The 13,917-nt window shown below is 43.5% G+C and overlaps 1 protein-coding gene across 1 annotated transcript in view; it reads right to left on the minus strand.

Moving 5' to 3' along the window:
- Window positions 1-13,917, minus strand: part of LOC147020301 (laminin subunit alpha-1-like) — a 309,126-nt gene that overhangs the window by 82,541 nt on the left and 212,668 nt on the right. Inside the window, exons 39-42 of the mRNA XM_085895590.1 lie at window positions 11,924-12,059; window positions 9,910-10,012; window positions 9,002-9,118; window positions 817-999 (exon numbers count right to left, since the gene is read on the minus strand). Coding sequence (XP_085751716.1) covers window positions 817-999; window positions 9,002-9,118; window positions 9,910-10,012; window positions 11,924-12,059 — 539 coding nt within the window. The remainder of the gene's footprint in view (window positions 1-816; window positions 1,000-9,001; window positions 9,119-9,909; window positions 10,013-11,923; window positions 12,060-13,917) is intronic.

Below are 13,917 nucleotides of genomic sequence, written 5' to 3' on the forward strand. Positions count from 1 at the left end.
GAATCTCCAAGGATCTCGGCTGTTCGCTTCCGAATAAAAACCGTTCGGCTATCCGTACAGGTCGGTGTTTAATCGCCGTGGACACGACAATATGTTATTGCTTCAAGAAAAATACTTAAACAAGAAGCATAAATACAAAGACAGTCCATGGCAATAGGACCTAGCTGGACGGATGCAACCAATGGCAATATAACCAAGCCAGACTGGTGCAACCCACGGTATTATGGGCGAGCTGGACAGGGGAAACACAGGACGATGGGGTCAAACTAGACTAGGATATATATATATATATATATATATATATATATATATATATATATATATATATATATATATATATATATATATATATCTGCATGACATTAATGCTCGGATGCATCCAAGCGAGGATACAATCCATGACATTAATGGGCAAACCGGACAGGAGCAACCCATGGCAATAGGACTGTTGACCCGGGGGACAACTGCAATAAGGAAAGAAGTGAAGAGTTTAACAGGGAATTTAACTTCTCGTAAAACTCTTCAATTCTTTCCTCATTGCGGCAGTTTTTATCAAACAAATACATTAATTATTTAACAAATTTCAGAAAATCTTTTTCAAATATAATTTCCTACATAGTGTTTGAATTCAGGTTCATAAAGGGATTTGAACATAAATCACATGCAGGGCAAAAACATTATTTAACATCAGTACTTTTACATCAATTATGAAGACATGAGGAGACAATGGGAAACAACGTATGGAATAAGAGAATTGAACCTGGGTTCACCACTTCATAAACTCAGGGTTCCAATGGGAACAGGAAAAGGTCTCACCATTTTTGCTGGCATCATTTATAGATTCCAAATTTTTCTTGTTTGCATCTTCCAAGTTTTGAATGCCTTTGGCCATGTTTGAGAGCGTTTCATTAAATGCAGCAGCTTCATTTAAAGAATCCGATGCAGACATATTTATCCTGCTTGCATCTTCCAGGGCTCTCTCAATGTACTTCATGCCATCTGAGAACAATAAAGAAAGGAACAAAGCATAACACACAAAATTAACAAATAAATAGCACAAAAGGGAAGACATTTACAAATAAAGTGCCAGTGGAATTGTGGTTAGAGCGTCTGCTCTGAGTCTGGGAGTTCGGTGGGACGATTTTAACCCTGGCAGACTTGATTTTTTTAAATTTGATTTTGATGTACTCTACTCTTTTGCAGATATATATATATATATATATATATATATATATATATATATATATATATATATATATATATATATATATATATATATATATATATATATATATATATATATAGATGTTATTTATGTATTTTTTTGTATACAAGGTCAAGGCTCATGGAAGAGCGAGAACACTTCACAGATCAGGATGCGACAGAACAAAAGGAACAGTAGAGAGAGGGGAAAACACCAACAGCAGGTCTGAAGAACACAATAGAGGGAGAATTGGACAAACAATGGGTGTGGGGAGGAATGAGGAACAGGAGAGGATGCATGGGGTGGACAAAATGGATACAAAAGTAAACTCTCAGGAAGAAAAAATTGGAAATTTGAAAGTGGGTGGGCTTGTGGGTAGGGGATGGATGGAGCAGTGGGGGGGGTTGATGGGGGTGGAAAAGAGCATAGTTTTTGATAGGGAATGACCTGAGATGGTGGTGAACTGAGTTCTCTTGAAGACTTTGAGAGAAGAATGAGATTGAAGAGAATGTGGTAGTTGGTTCCACAGATGGGGAAAAAGGGGAACAAATTAGTCAGCAGTGACCCTGAATTTAGGTAGTTTAACCAGAAGGGGGTTGATGGTGGACCACGTGCACCCTTCAGAAATATGGGGAGGACAAAGCATGGAAAGAGCAGAGGGTGCAACACCAGAAAGGAGTCAGGAGAAGACAGTGGAGCAACCGACCTGTTTGTGATGGCAAAGTGGTCAGCCCATGGACTCAGTTAATCGCAGTAGATTCCAATAATCTTGAAGGCCATTGTTTCCATGGCACTAAACTGAGAAAGGTGTGAGGCAGGGGTGTCAGCCCAAAAGGGAGAGCAGTAGTCCATCAAGCTATTAATTGAGGCCTCTTCGGGGGATAGGAGTTCAGGCGTGCCAAGGAAAGTCTTTGTACGACTCAGGAGACCCAGTCTGCATATGGTTTTGGAGGCCATCTTTGAAATGTGATTTGCCCAAGAAAGATCATGGCTGATCGTGAGAACCAGGAGTTTATGTGACTGAACTTTTTCAAGAAGATTGTTAAGAAAGTAGACAGGAGGGTTGGCCAGACGGTTCTTTTGGAGAGCGAGAGCGTGAGATTAGTCAGGATTGAAAGACATATTCCAAGTGTTTGATCAGCTTGTGATTTTGTGAAGGAAGTCAAGGTCTGAAGAAAGGGAAGAGGCTGTTGCCTGCATCTCGAAAGGATGAGGAATGTTATGGCAGAGGGTGGATTCGTCAGCAAAGAGATAGAGGATTTTCTAGAGAGTCAGAGAGATTGCTGATGAAGATTAGGAATAGGACTGGGCTCAGAATACTGCCTTGGGGAACTCCAGCCTTAACAGGGAGAGGAGATGAAAGGATTCAGGTTTTTTTTTTTTTGTATACCTTGGTCGAGGCTCGTATGAGAGTTAACACACAACTCACAGCAAGGGGGCATGAGACAAGAGGGGCAGGAGTGGAAGGGACAAAACAGTGGGGAACAGACACGTTAGGTGAACTGTGGAAGGGAGAGGGATGGGGATGGGATGGGGAACATGGCAAAGAGAAGATGGACATTACAGGGACTTTCAGGAAGGAAAGTAGGAGAAATGAAGGAAGTGGGCTTGGGTGGATTATCGGGGGTAGAAAAGATCGAGGATTTGGATGGGGGAAGATAAGAGGTGGTGGTGAACAGCTGTTTTGAAAGCCTGGAGGGAAGAATGGGAAAGAATAGAGTGAGGAAGTTTATTCCAAAGGTGGGAAAAAAGAAGAATGAAAGAGTGAAGATGAGCAGTGATTCGTGATTTTGGTAGTTTTACCAGAAGGGGGTTGTTGGCGGACCTTGAGCGCCCTGTGGAAATGTGGTGGGGACAAATCAGAGAGAGAGCGGGGGGGGGCAAGGCTGGAGAGGAGTCGGTAGAAGACAGAAAGACCACCGACCAACCTGCGGTGATTGAGTGAGAGGCCCAAAGACTCAGCTTCATTGCGGGAGATGCCGATGATCTTAAAAGCCCTGGTTTCGACAGCGTGAATCCGAGAAAGGTGGGAGGCAGGAGCACCAGCCCAGAGGGGAGAGCAGTACTCCATCAGGCTACGGACAAAAGCTTTGGAAGTGGTCAGGAGCTCAAGAGGGCCGAGGAAGGACTTTGCACGACGGAGGATTCCCATTCGGCGACTGGCTTTTGAGGTGAGGTTGGAAATGTGACTTTCCCAGGAAAGGTCATGGCAGATAGTGAGACCCAGAAGCTTGAAAGAAAAGACTTCTTTCAGAGGATTGTTGAGAAAGTGGATGGGGGGGGGGGTTTCTAAACGGTCCTTTCGAAGAGACATAGTGAGAGTGTGAGATTTGTCTGGATTGAAAGACATGTTCCACGTGTTGGACCACTTTGTGATTTTATCCAGATCTGCAGTGAGCGAAGAAGCTGCTGCTTGCCTGTCTGAGGGATGACAGATGGTACGGCAGAGGGTGGAGTCGTCGGCAAAGAGAAATAGAGGATTTTCCAGAGAGTCCGAGAGATCATTGATGAAAATCAGAAAAAGAACAGGGCCCAGAATGCTACCTTGAGGAACTCCAGCCTGCACAGGAAGAGGGGATGAAAGAACTCCATTTAGGGCCACACGTTGACTGCGACAGGAGAGGAAGTCTGCGAGCCATGAGTGGAAATGGCCTTGAATACCATGGGAAGAGAGTTTGGTGAGTAGTGCAGGGTGCCAGACTGTGTCAAAAGCACGTGATATGTCCAGGGATACGGCTCGGATTTCCTGTCTGGCATTGAGGACCTCCATCCATTTATGGGAGAGCAGAAGCAGCATATCCAGGGTAGAGTGACCTGGTCTGAAACCAAATTGATGATTGGAAATCAAGCCATTGGAGAAGAGGAAGGATTTCATGTCTGAAGCGATGATGGATTCCATAACCTTGCTGATGATTGGGAGAAGGCCGATTGGTCTGTAGTTACAGGGATCTGTTTTTTCACCTTTTTTATGCAGGGCAGTGATGTTAGCAGATTTCCAAGCAGATGGCAGATGACCTTGGGAAAATGAGAGGGTGAATAGAACAGAGAGAGGGTGAGCAAGAACAGAAGAGCAGGCTTTGAGGACACGTGGGCTGATGCCGTCTGGACCGGTTGCAGAATCTGACTCGAGGTTTGAAAGCAAGCTCTCCACCTTGTCAGGAGAAAAGGATACAGAGTCCAGGGACAGTTGGGTGTGACTGGGTAAGGTGGGTAGAGAAAGTGATGGGTTTAGGACACAAGATTTAGCTGCAAACACCGAGTTTAGACATTCAGCTTTTTCACGTGTGGAATCAGCAGTGCGGCCATTTGAGGTAAGGGAGGGGATGGAGTGGGAACATACACCAGAAACAGATTTGATTAAACGCCACCAGGATTTTGAGGAGTGAGAGAGGTTTGAAAGTTTGGACTTGAGCTTTTAAAGATGATGTTTTCTGGCTCTCCTGAGGGTAGATACACACTTGTTCCGAGCTTTGTGGAAGGAACTGAGATTGCCCTGAGTTGGGTTTGCTTTCCATGAGGCAAAGGCAAGTTGTTTCAGGACAACTGCCTCGCCACAAGCTTCAGTAAATCAAGGGCGGGAGGAAGGGTAGGACAACTGAACACGAGAGGGGATAAATCTGTGTATGAGGGAGAGCAAGTTTCTTTGAAAGAATTCCCAGGATGAGTTGATGTTTGAGAAAGTAGTGATAGGAGACCACTCTAAGTTTGATGGCTGCTCGGAGACCCTGCCAGTCTGCTTGAGTGAAATACCAGACTCGACGGCGGTGAGGTGGTTCTCTGATAACAGCCAGAGAGATGTCCACTTTGACAAGGACATGGTCAGAAGAACCGATTGGAGCGAAGGAAGAGCAGCAGATATTGTCAGGGAAATTTGTCAAAATCAGATCCAGAAGAGATGGAGTACCATTGGTTGAGATCCGGGTCGGGAAGTTGACCGATTGAGTCAGTCCTAATGAGTCGCAGAAAGCTTTTGCTGAGGTGCCAAGGCAGGTGAGAGAGGTACCCACACCTAGCCAACTGGCATGATGACAATTGAAGTCACCACATAAGAGGAAGAGAGAGTTTGGATGAGAAGATAGAAGATGGTCCATGTTTTCGGATAGTGAGGTGTAGATGGAGTCATCACTGTTCGGTGGACGGTACAGTACACATATAAACATGAGGTGGGAGTGGAGGGGAAGCCGAAGCCAGAGGTATTCCTGAGGGTGTGGGGGAGTGAGAGCAGTGCATGGAGAATGAGGACTAGAGTCTTTGATGAAGAGAGCAACACCTCCACCAGGACGAGGCTCAGGTCTGTCATACTGTAAGAGGGAGTAACCGGGGAGAGATACTTGGGAGTCAGACACATCTTGGGAGAGGAAAGTTTCTGTTAGGCAGATAATGTCTGGTTTGTCAGAGGCAACCTGTATGGAAAGATCTAAAAGGTTTGAGCGAAGGCCCCGGATATTTGAGGTCCACACTTTTCATGAAGAGGTAGAGGAGGAAGATTTGGGTGCAGGAGGTGGAGGGGGAGGGGGAGGGTAGGACAAGGGACGAGGGGGGGAGGTAAGGAGGGTTGTTGAAAGAGTGTGGGGTATTGCAGAATAGCGAGGGGAGGGGGCCGAATGAGGAGGAGAAAAGGCTCTGTGGTGCTGGGGGAGAGGGGGGACAAGAGACAAGGAAGAAGGCAGTTGAGGATTTGAGGAGGTGGAGTGAGGAGATGGAGGTGAGAGGGTAGTGGAGGGAGGCAGCTTGGTGGATGAGAGGGGGGGAAACTTTGAGAAGGATGAGTGAGGGGATGAAAGCTGGGAGAAAGGTGAGGGGGGAATCTTTGAGAGAGGTGAGAGGGAGGCTTGGAGGGAGAAGAGTGGGATGGTTGCTTTGAGAGTGAGAGTGAGGGGGGTGAGTTGGCACTGAAGTTGGAAAAAAAGAATGGTTGATGTAAAGCGAACATCCATGGCAAACTGTGGTTTTTAAAAGTTTTAGGTCAGAGATGCGATTTAACACAATTCTTGATGGATGCAATGAAGGCGAATTCAGAGCATGGAGAGAAGAAGCGCTGTAATAGTTGGATTTTTTAGGCAAGGAATGAAGGAGAGCTCGAAATGAGAGCAGTCTGTTAAAATAGCAGAAGAGAAGTGCATTATGAAACAGTAAAGAGTACCATATGTGTGAGAGAGGAAGATGAAGCATTATAAGATCGTTTTTGTTGTTAATATTAATGTTTGAGAGAGTTCAACAGATTAGGTCATGGAAGTGTAGAAAAAAATCGAGGAAGACGAGGAGGGAGTTAAGAGGAAGAAGAAGAAGCAGAATCGGGAGAAGGTGAGCGTGTTGTTGTTGTTGGGTATTTTTTTTTTTTTTTGAGATAAGAAAGAGATTAGTTGGGAGAATGGATGTTTTGAAAGTGGGGAGGATGAAAATTGAAGGTAATGGGGAGGATAGAAATTGAAGGTAATGGGGAGAAAAAACAAACCAAAAAAACGATCGAACACCGAGTGGAACCGGTAGGCCTCAAGCCTAGGCCAAGGCCTAGGCCTCAAACACCAGGTAAGAACGTCGACAAAAATACTCACAAAATAGCACGATTTTTGAAACAAAACCGAACTAGGAGCAGACAGTAACATGTAGGTGAGAAAATTAAACAGTTAAAACGGGACAAATAACGACCGGAAACTTAACTTTGAGAACGTCAGCAGGAGCCCCGAAGGAGACCGCTCATCGCTCCAAAACCGGAACCGGAAGTCGAGTTGTCGAGTCGGAAGTCGGAAGTCGAGAACAGTTGAGATCCACATATTGGCTCCGAGAGTGGAGGAAGTCAGTAACCCAAGAGTGGAGTTGGCCTTGAATGCCAGAGTCAGAGAGTTTGAAGAGCAATGGAATTCTAGAATGTATCGTATCAAAAGCTTGAGATATTTCTGGAGAGACAGCCTTGATCTCATGTCCAACATTGACGGCCTCCATCCGTTGTTGGGAGAGTCAAAGCAGCATGTCCAAAGTGGAGTGACTTTGTCCGAATCGAATTTGGTTTTATGAGATGAGGCTATTGGAGAAAAGGAAAGATTTCATATCAAGCTCGATGAAGGATTCCATGACCTTGCTAATTGGAAGTAAGCTTCCAAAGCTTCCAGCACTAACGCGATTGGAAGTATGCTTCCAGCATTAAACTGCTTTGGCAGCACCAACGCTACTGCGTTGGTGTTGCCGAAGCAGTTTCTTGGCAAGGGTTATACTCGGTGGTTTGCCATTGCATTTCCAGCATTGTCTATATGCGCTTTACCATTTTAATTGCTCAGTGTGAAGCAAGGGAGCAGCACATACCATGGTTAATTTTAAGTCTTTGGTATGACGGTTGGAGTTTGAATCACCAAACAACCAGACTCCGAGCGGACACTGTAACCATTATGTCATGGAGTCTGGTATTTAGAGGATAACCCCAGACAAACCTCGGGGATTGGCATCCTATGAAGGAGGGGAGGGGGTTAGGGGTCAGGCAGTGAAGAGGGGAAGGAGGATTTCTCCTTATTTGCCCTGCTGACATCACAAGTTGGCATCACCACCACCCAAAGTGGACCATGGAGTGTTAATTCCACCAAGGGCACCATCTGTGTTTGTCCAAAGTCAAATCCAGTGTTGGCCAGTGTTCTGCAAGTGTGTGTGTGTGTGTGTGTGTGTGTGTGTGTGTGTGTGTGTGTGTGTGTGTGTGTGTGTGTGTGTGTGTGTGTGTGTGTGTGTGTGTAGAAAGGGGGGGGGAGAGAGAGAGAAAGAGAGACAGAGAGAGAGCAGCAGAGAGGGAGAGAGAGGGAGAGCAGCAGAGAGGGAGAGAGAGAGAGCAGCAGAGAGGGAGAGAGAGGGAGAGAGAGGGAGAGCAGCAGAGAGAGGGAGAGCAGCAGAGAGGGAGAGAGAGGGAGAGCAGCAAAGAGGGAAAGGGAGGGAGAGCAGCAAAGAGGGAGAGAGAGGGAGAGAGAGGGAGAGAGCGGGAGAGAGCGGGAGAGAGATTTGTGTCACAACTCCACTATGAGCCTTAAATCGTAAAATATAATTAGAACGACACTCGGTAGAAATCATACCTCTGCCAGGCTGAACAGTTTACGTTTTGTATCCCACTGAAAGGCCGAATCTGGATTTGGATCATCACCAAAATCGAATCCATTTGTCATTGTCACACACCCAACCTGTCCACCAAGTTCCTCCGAATCCATCCACAACTTTTTGAGGCATGTGATATATCGGTTTTAGCCACATCACTCAATGATGAAGAATCACTTCAAAAATTCTTGGATCTGGATTTGGATCGTCACCAAAACTGACTCAATTCTTTCTTGTTACACACGCAAACTGTCCACCACGTTTCGTCAGAATCCGTCCACAACTTTTTGAAATATCGTGCTCGGTATTGTTTTTGGTCCTATCTCTCAATAGTGAAGAATCACTATAAAAATTCTTGCATCCTGATCCGGATCGGGCTCTTCACTAAAATCGAATCATTTCGTCCTTGTCACACACCCAATCTCTCCGCCAAATTTTGTCCGAATCTGTCCACAACTTTTTGAGATATCCTGTTCAGAGACAGACAAACAGACAGACAGACACAGGGGTGAAAGCATAACTTTCACTCATCTTCGGTGGTGGAGGTAAAAGTAAAACTGTAATGAACGAAGGCTGATCGAGTTAAAATGTACACAATGGGGTGGTTGCTGGTGAGGAAGTGAGGTGAGGATGAGGTGGTGGTGTCGTGGTTTAACATCTCACCATTTTGTGTTCCAAACATGTAGCTGGCCTCAAATGTTCTAGGAATTCTATTTCTAACTATCTCACCATTATGAATACGATTGAGTTCTTCCACAATTTGTTGGAACAGTTGTTGTTGTGCTTCAAGCTGTCTTTCCATTATGTACACATGGCTGGTCTCGTTGTGTAGTTGATTTCTGGTCTCTGCAAGCACACATTTTAAACATTTTATCAGTGATACATAAAAATAAAATTTCATAAGAAAAATTAACATTGATTAACCAGGTCATGGTGACACCCCCCCCCCCCCACCCACCCCACCCAACTCCATAAAGCAGATAGTCATAAACTATAGGATCCAGTTAAGCCAAAACTGAGATTACAACATCAAATTAATATTTCTCAATCCCAAGGTACAGCTGGTGCTATTGATATAATCAAAAGGTTAAAAAACCTCCGTGATCTTATGGTTATGCAAATAAAGTGTGCCAGTTCACTGATCTGATTTGCAAATTTATTTGAAGCAAACAATGAAAGAGGTAGAAAATTTAAACACTTCGCTTATGTCGCAGAAGCAGTAGATTTTATTTCTCAGGATTGATCAGTATTAAGGTAAAGTGTAAAGTGTGAAGTGAAGGCAAAGAGTGGAAACAGAATCAGATGATAAGATAAAATAAAATAAAAACAAGGCACAACGATGTTGTTTAAAACCTTCAAACAATAGAATCGTTAATGAAAAATATAAAAGCAAGTAAATTGAAGATGGGATGTGGATACAACACGGGCATGATCTGACAAAAGTTATCCTTTTGTGTATTGGTTTTTGCTGTTCAAACATTTCTTGTCATTCCTTACAGATGAGCAGGTCATTGTGTGCTGGTGCTCAAACAAAGCACTACCATTTGTGTAATTTACTCAGGAAACCAAATATGTTTGAGTATACAGGTATGGAAGGAAAGACCGAAAGGTGAAAATAAGATCAACGACACTCTTACCAGATGCCTCCTCTTTCAGATCATCCAGTTTGTTGTGCTGCATTACGTTTCGATCCTTTTCGTGTGCTACGATTTCCCTCAAAGTCCCATTCGGTCCTAATGCCTGTGGGACACATATTTGTGGTCTGTACAATATGTAATGTATGATATTAAACATGAACATGTACAGGTAGTGAACAAAAAAAAGGAAACACCAATGTAAAGTCATTTAATAGGGCGTTGGGCCACCATGTGCGGCCAGTGTAGCCCGGTGTGACCACTCCTCATTTTCATAAATGCCAAGGTGAGCCAATTAAAAAAGCCAAGAATTCACAAGGTTTCGGAAAAGCGATGATAATAGAAAACCTATACGCCAAGAAAACCTATAGAAAACCAAGACGCCAAGGTGAACAACGAATAGCCAAGATCTTGTGAAAAAGCCAAGGAGTGGTCACACTGGTGTAGCCCTGTATGTGCTGTGGCATAAAGTCCACCAGCATCTGGAAATCTTCAGGAGGGATGCGGCACCATTCTTCCATGAGAAACTCAATCAACTCACACCTGTTTGAGAGATATGGAAAAAGCTGTCTCAGGCGTCGTTCTAGAATATTCCAGAAATGCTCGATTGGGTTCAGATCTGGTGACCGAGAAGGACATGACATCGAGATAACATTGTTATGCTCATCAAACCATTGGGCTCTGTGGATGTGGATCTGTGGACACGTGTTCTGGGGTTGGGGGCATTGGGAGGGTCTCCTCTTGCAGCCATCCGAGCCATAATTGTTGGCAACCAGTCGAGTGCAGCATTTTTATACGTGACCCAAAGCATGCTGTGATGTTATTTGCTTAATGAACACATGGACCACACTTATGTGAAAGCCGCTTCGTGTCACTCATTTATCCGGGTGTTTCCATTTTTTGTCCACGACCTGTAGGTTCCAACACATGGAGAAATGCTAACAATTACAAAATCCCTTGGAAACATATACCTCACTCACCCAACCGTTTCCTCATTTCTTTATAACTTTGATCTGAGACTCATGAGGGAAGCTTGTACAAGTATTATGTGCAGGCCAAAGACACGAGTAAATATCTGCGTACTTGTACATGAATTACAAGGACATTAGTAGACAATGTACGTACACACAGGGCACATGGGTTATCAGCATCATAAACAAGGCTTTCAGATGGGAACACTCACAGGACAACCTATTTAATTGATTTATTAACCTTTGCCATCTTCGAAGATGGATGGAGGTTACTGTTTTCACCCCTTTCTGTTTGTTTGTTTGTTTGTGAACAGTATTACGGAAAAACTCCTCGACGGATTTCGACGAAACTTGGTGGGGGGGGGGGTTAGGTATGGTCCAAGGATCATGCCATTAAATTTTGGACTTGGTCCCCCCCCCCCGCCTCCAAAAAAAATTGTTAGAGAATTTTTTTTTTTGCATTTCTGCATGTTTTAAGTGATTTCCACCCCTCCCAAAAATTGTTACCCCCCCCAAAAGAATTTAGAGAGAAGAAAAATTATTTTTTGCATTTCTACATGTTTTAAGTGATTTCCAACCCCCCTCCCCAAATTGTTACCCCCCCCCACAAAGAAAAAAAATGTTTTTTTTTGCATTTCTACATGTTTTAAGTGATTTCCAACCCCCCCCAAAAAAAAAAAATAATTGTGAGAGAAAAAAAATTTTTTGCAACTTATTTTTCAACAAAATTTCGATTTCTTTTTTTTGCATTTCTACATGTTTTAAGTGATTTCCAACCCCCCCACCCCACCCCCCAAAAATGGAGAAAAGAACTACAACTGTCAGCACTGTTGACATCATATTTAATGAATAAGATATAAGGTTCACTTGAGTGACCCAGCAGTATTGGCGGTTTTGTCATTTTTGACCCAGCAGTATTGGAGGTTTTGCACTCTCCCGAGTGCTCCCCCTCTAGTTACCATTGTGTTTCTTATCGTGATTGCAATCTCAGCACATTTTCATGATGATAATCAATTTATTGTGGTATATTCCAAAGGATTTTTTACATTGTTCAATGCCTGAGATGCAAAGTCTTGGGCCTCCGTGGCAGTTTTGTTCACTGCAGCAATGAGTTGAATGATGTCCGAAATATTCTGAAAATCCGTCACATTGTGGGATTGGTTCTTCAGTCGATTCAGGGTGCTGCAACAGAGTGAAGGCTTTTAATATTTTGAATCGCACATTCACAGCTTACACATTTGGCAGTGCAAAATGACAGAGAGCAGTGACAGGTTTTGAGGATTTGCAAAAAGATCTTCCCATCACCTCATTCTTAAACAAAGAATATACCATAGCTTAAATGAGCTACAAAGTCTTTATCAACAACACACGTCCAAAGCAAGAGAGGAAGTAGGGATCAAAGATGTAATGCAAGAGTGGTTCAATTAAAGATGACGGAATGTAAATTGTTACACCATATAAAAGTCCAAGTGTGTTATAAAGAGGGGACAAAATGAAATGAATTGAGAGAGGGAAGACAAGGGAGGGATTATAATGTATAAGGAATGGCATGGAGGAGGGGGGGGGTGTGGTGGAGAGAGTTTGTGCTGAGGTTGCGTTGAAAGTAGATGGCTTTGTGGACCACCATAGCCATTAATTAAATGAAGGAATTGCAGGTTGACGTGGAATGGTTGTTCGTGAACGACAAAGAAAGATGATTATCTCATGGACTCGGACAGGATCAATCACACAGGGGCAGACACATCGGATACAGAAACAAAGAAGACCAAACACCATTGCTCAGTGAAGGATCGGAACCCTATGACTTTGGTTTCAATCTATCAGAGGGAATGAAAGTGGTGAAGTACCTGAACCACAAAAAATGACATGAAGAGGGATTGGAAACTGAAGAAAATAGAGCTCGCAGTAGTAATAGTCAAAGTGACCAGAGCGAGAGAAACCACAATCGCCTGGAAAACCTTAAGGCGATACCGGAAATTATCAAAACAAATGAGCTATGAGTGGAAGTTGTCTGGGGTTACGTTGGAAACATCAAAACTTCGAGTTTGAAACGTAAACCTAAGATAACAAATAGAGGACCAATCACCAATGGCCCTGTAGTTCAACTGGCTGATTGCCAAAAATTGGAGTGATGCATGGATCAGGGTAAAAATAAGAGCTGGATTTAGGATACACATTTTAGGTCAGGTAGTATTAACACGATGTTCACAGTAGTGCAACTCCCTGCTGTCTACAAGCCTTCGTGTCTGAGATATTGCCCACTTCCTGAATTATGATGTCACTTCCTGTTGTGTCCAAATTAGTCCTATTTTATAAGGTGCAACTCCAAGGAGTCTATAATTCATATATTTGAAGATATTGCCCACTTCCTGTATTATGATGTTACTGGTGGCCACATTGTGTTTCAGATCAAATTATTACTTTTATCAAACGTTCCCAATAGGATGTTGATCATATATTTTAAGTTTAAAATTGATCGGTGAAGCTGTTTCAGAGAAGATTAATTTTTAAGGTTTTCCTTTGATCCAATATGGCTGTCAGATGTGACCAATGGCGTCATTGTGAACAAACTATATTTCCCTTGGGTAATTTATCACAAATTTAAAGTTTTTCATCAATCAGTTTAGCAGTTTGAGACAAGAAAATTCTTGAAGGTTTTCCTGTAGCCAAAATGGATTGAAATTCAAGTACTTTTGGGATCTTTAAACCTCACAATGACTTAATTATAGGAGGAGGGGAGGGGGGGGATGCCATGAACAAACTTGACTTCGACCACACCAAAGACCATTTTAGCCAAGTTTGGTCACAATCCCATCAGCAATTTCAGAGAAGAAGTTGCAAGTGCTTCCAGCCACACAGACTGACGGATGATGCGTCATCCCAAAAACTCCCCTGAACTATGTTCCAGGTGAGCTCATGAAGATTTTGGGCTATGAAAGGGCCACACGCCCCTTTTTGAACTCCACCAAATATTACAACAAACAGGCAATGGCGGGCATGTGTGCTGGTGCACTAACACGGTTGATCCTACTGTGTAAGT

This window comes from Eptatretus burgeri, chromosome 9, assembly GCF_056783735.1.
Source record: "Eptatretus burgeri isolate ZD-2024b chromosome 9, Ebu_testis_v1, whole genome shotgun sequence".
NCBI lineage: Eukaryota > Metazoa > Chordata > Myxini > Myxiniformes > Myxinidae > Eptatretus > Eptatretus burgeri.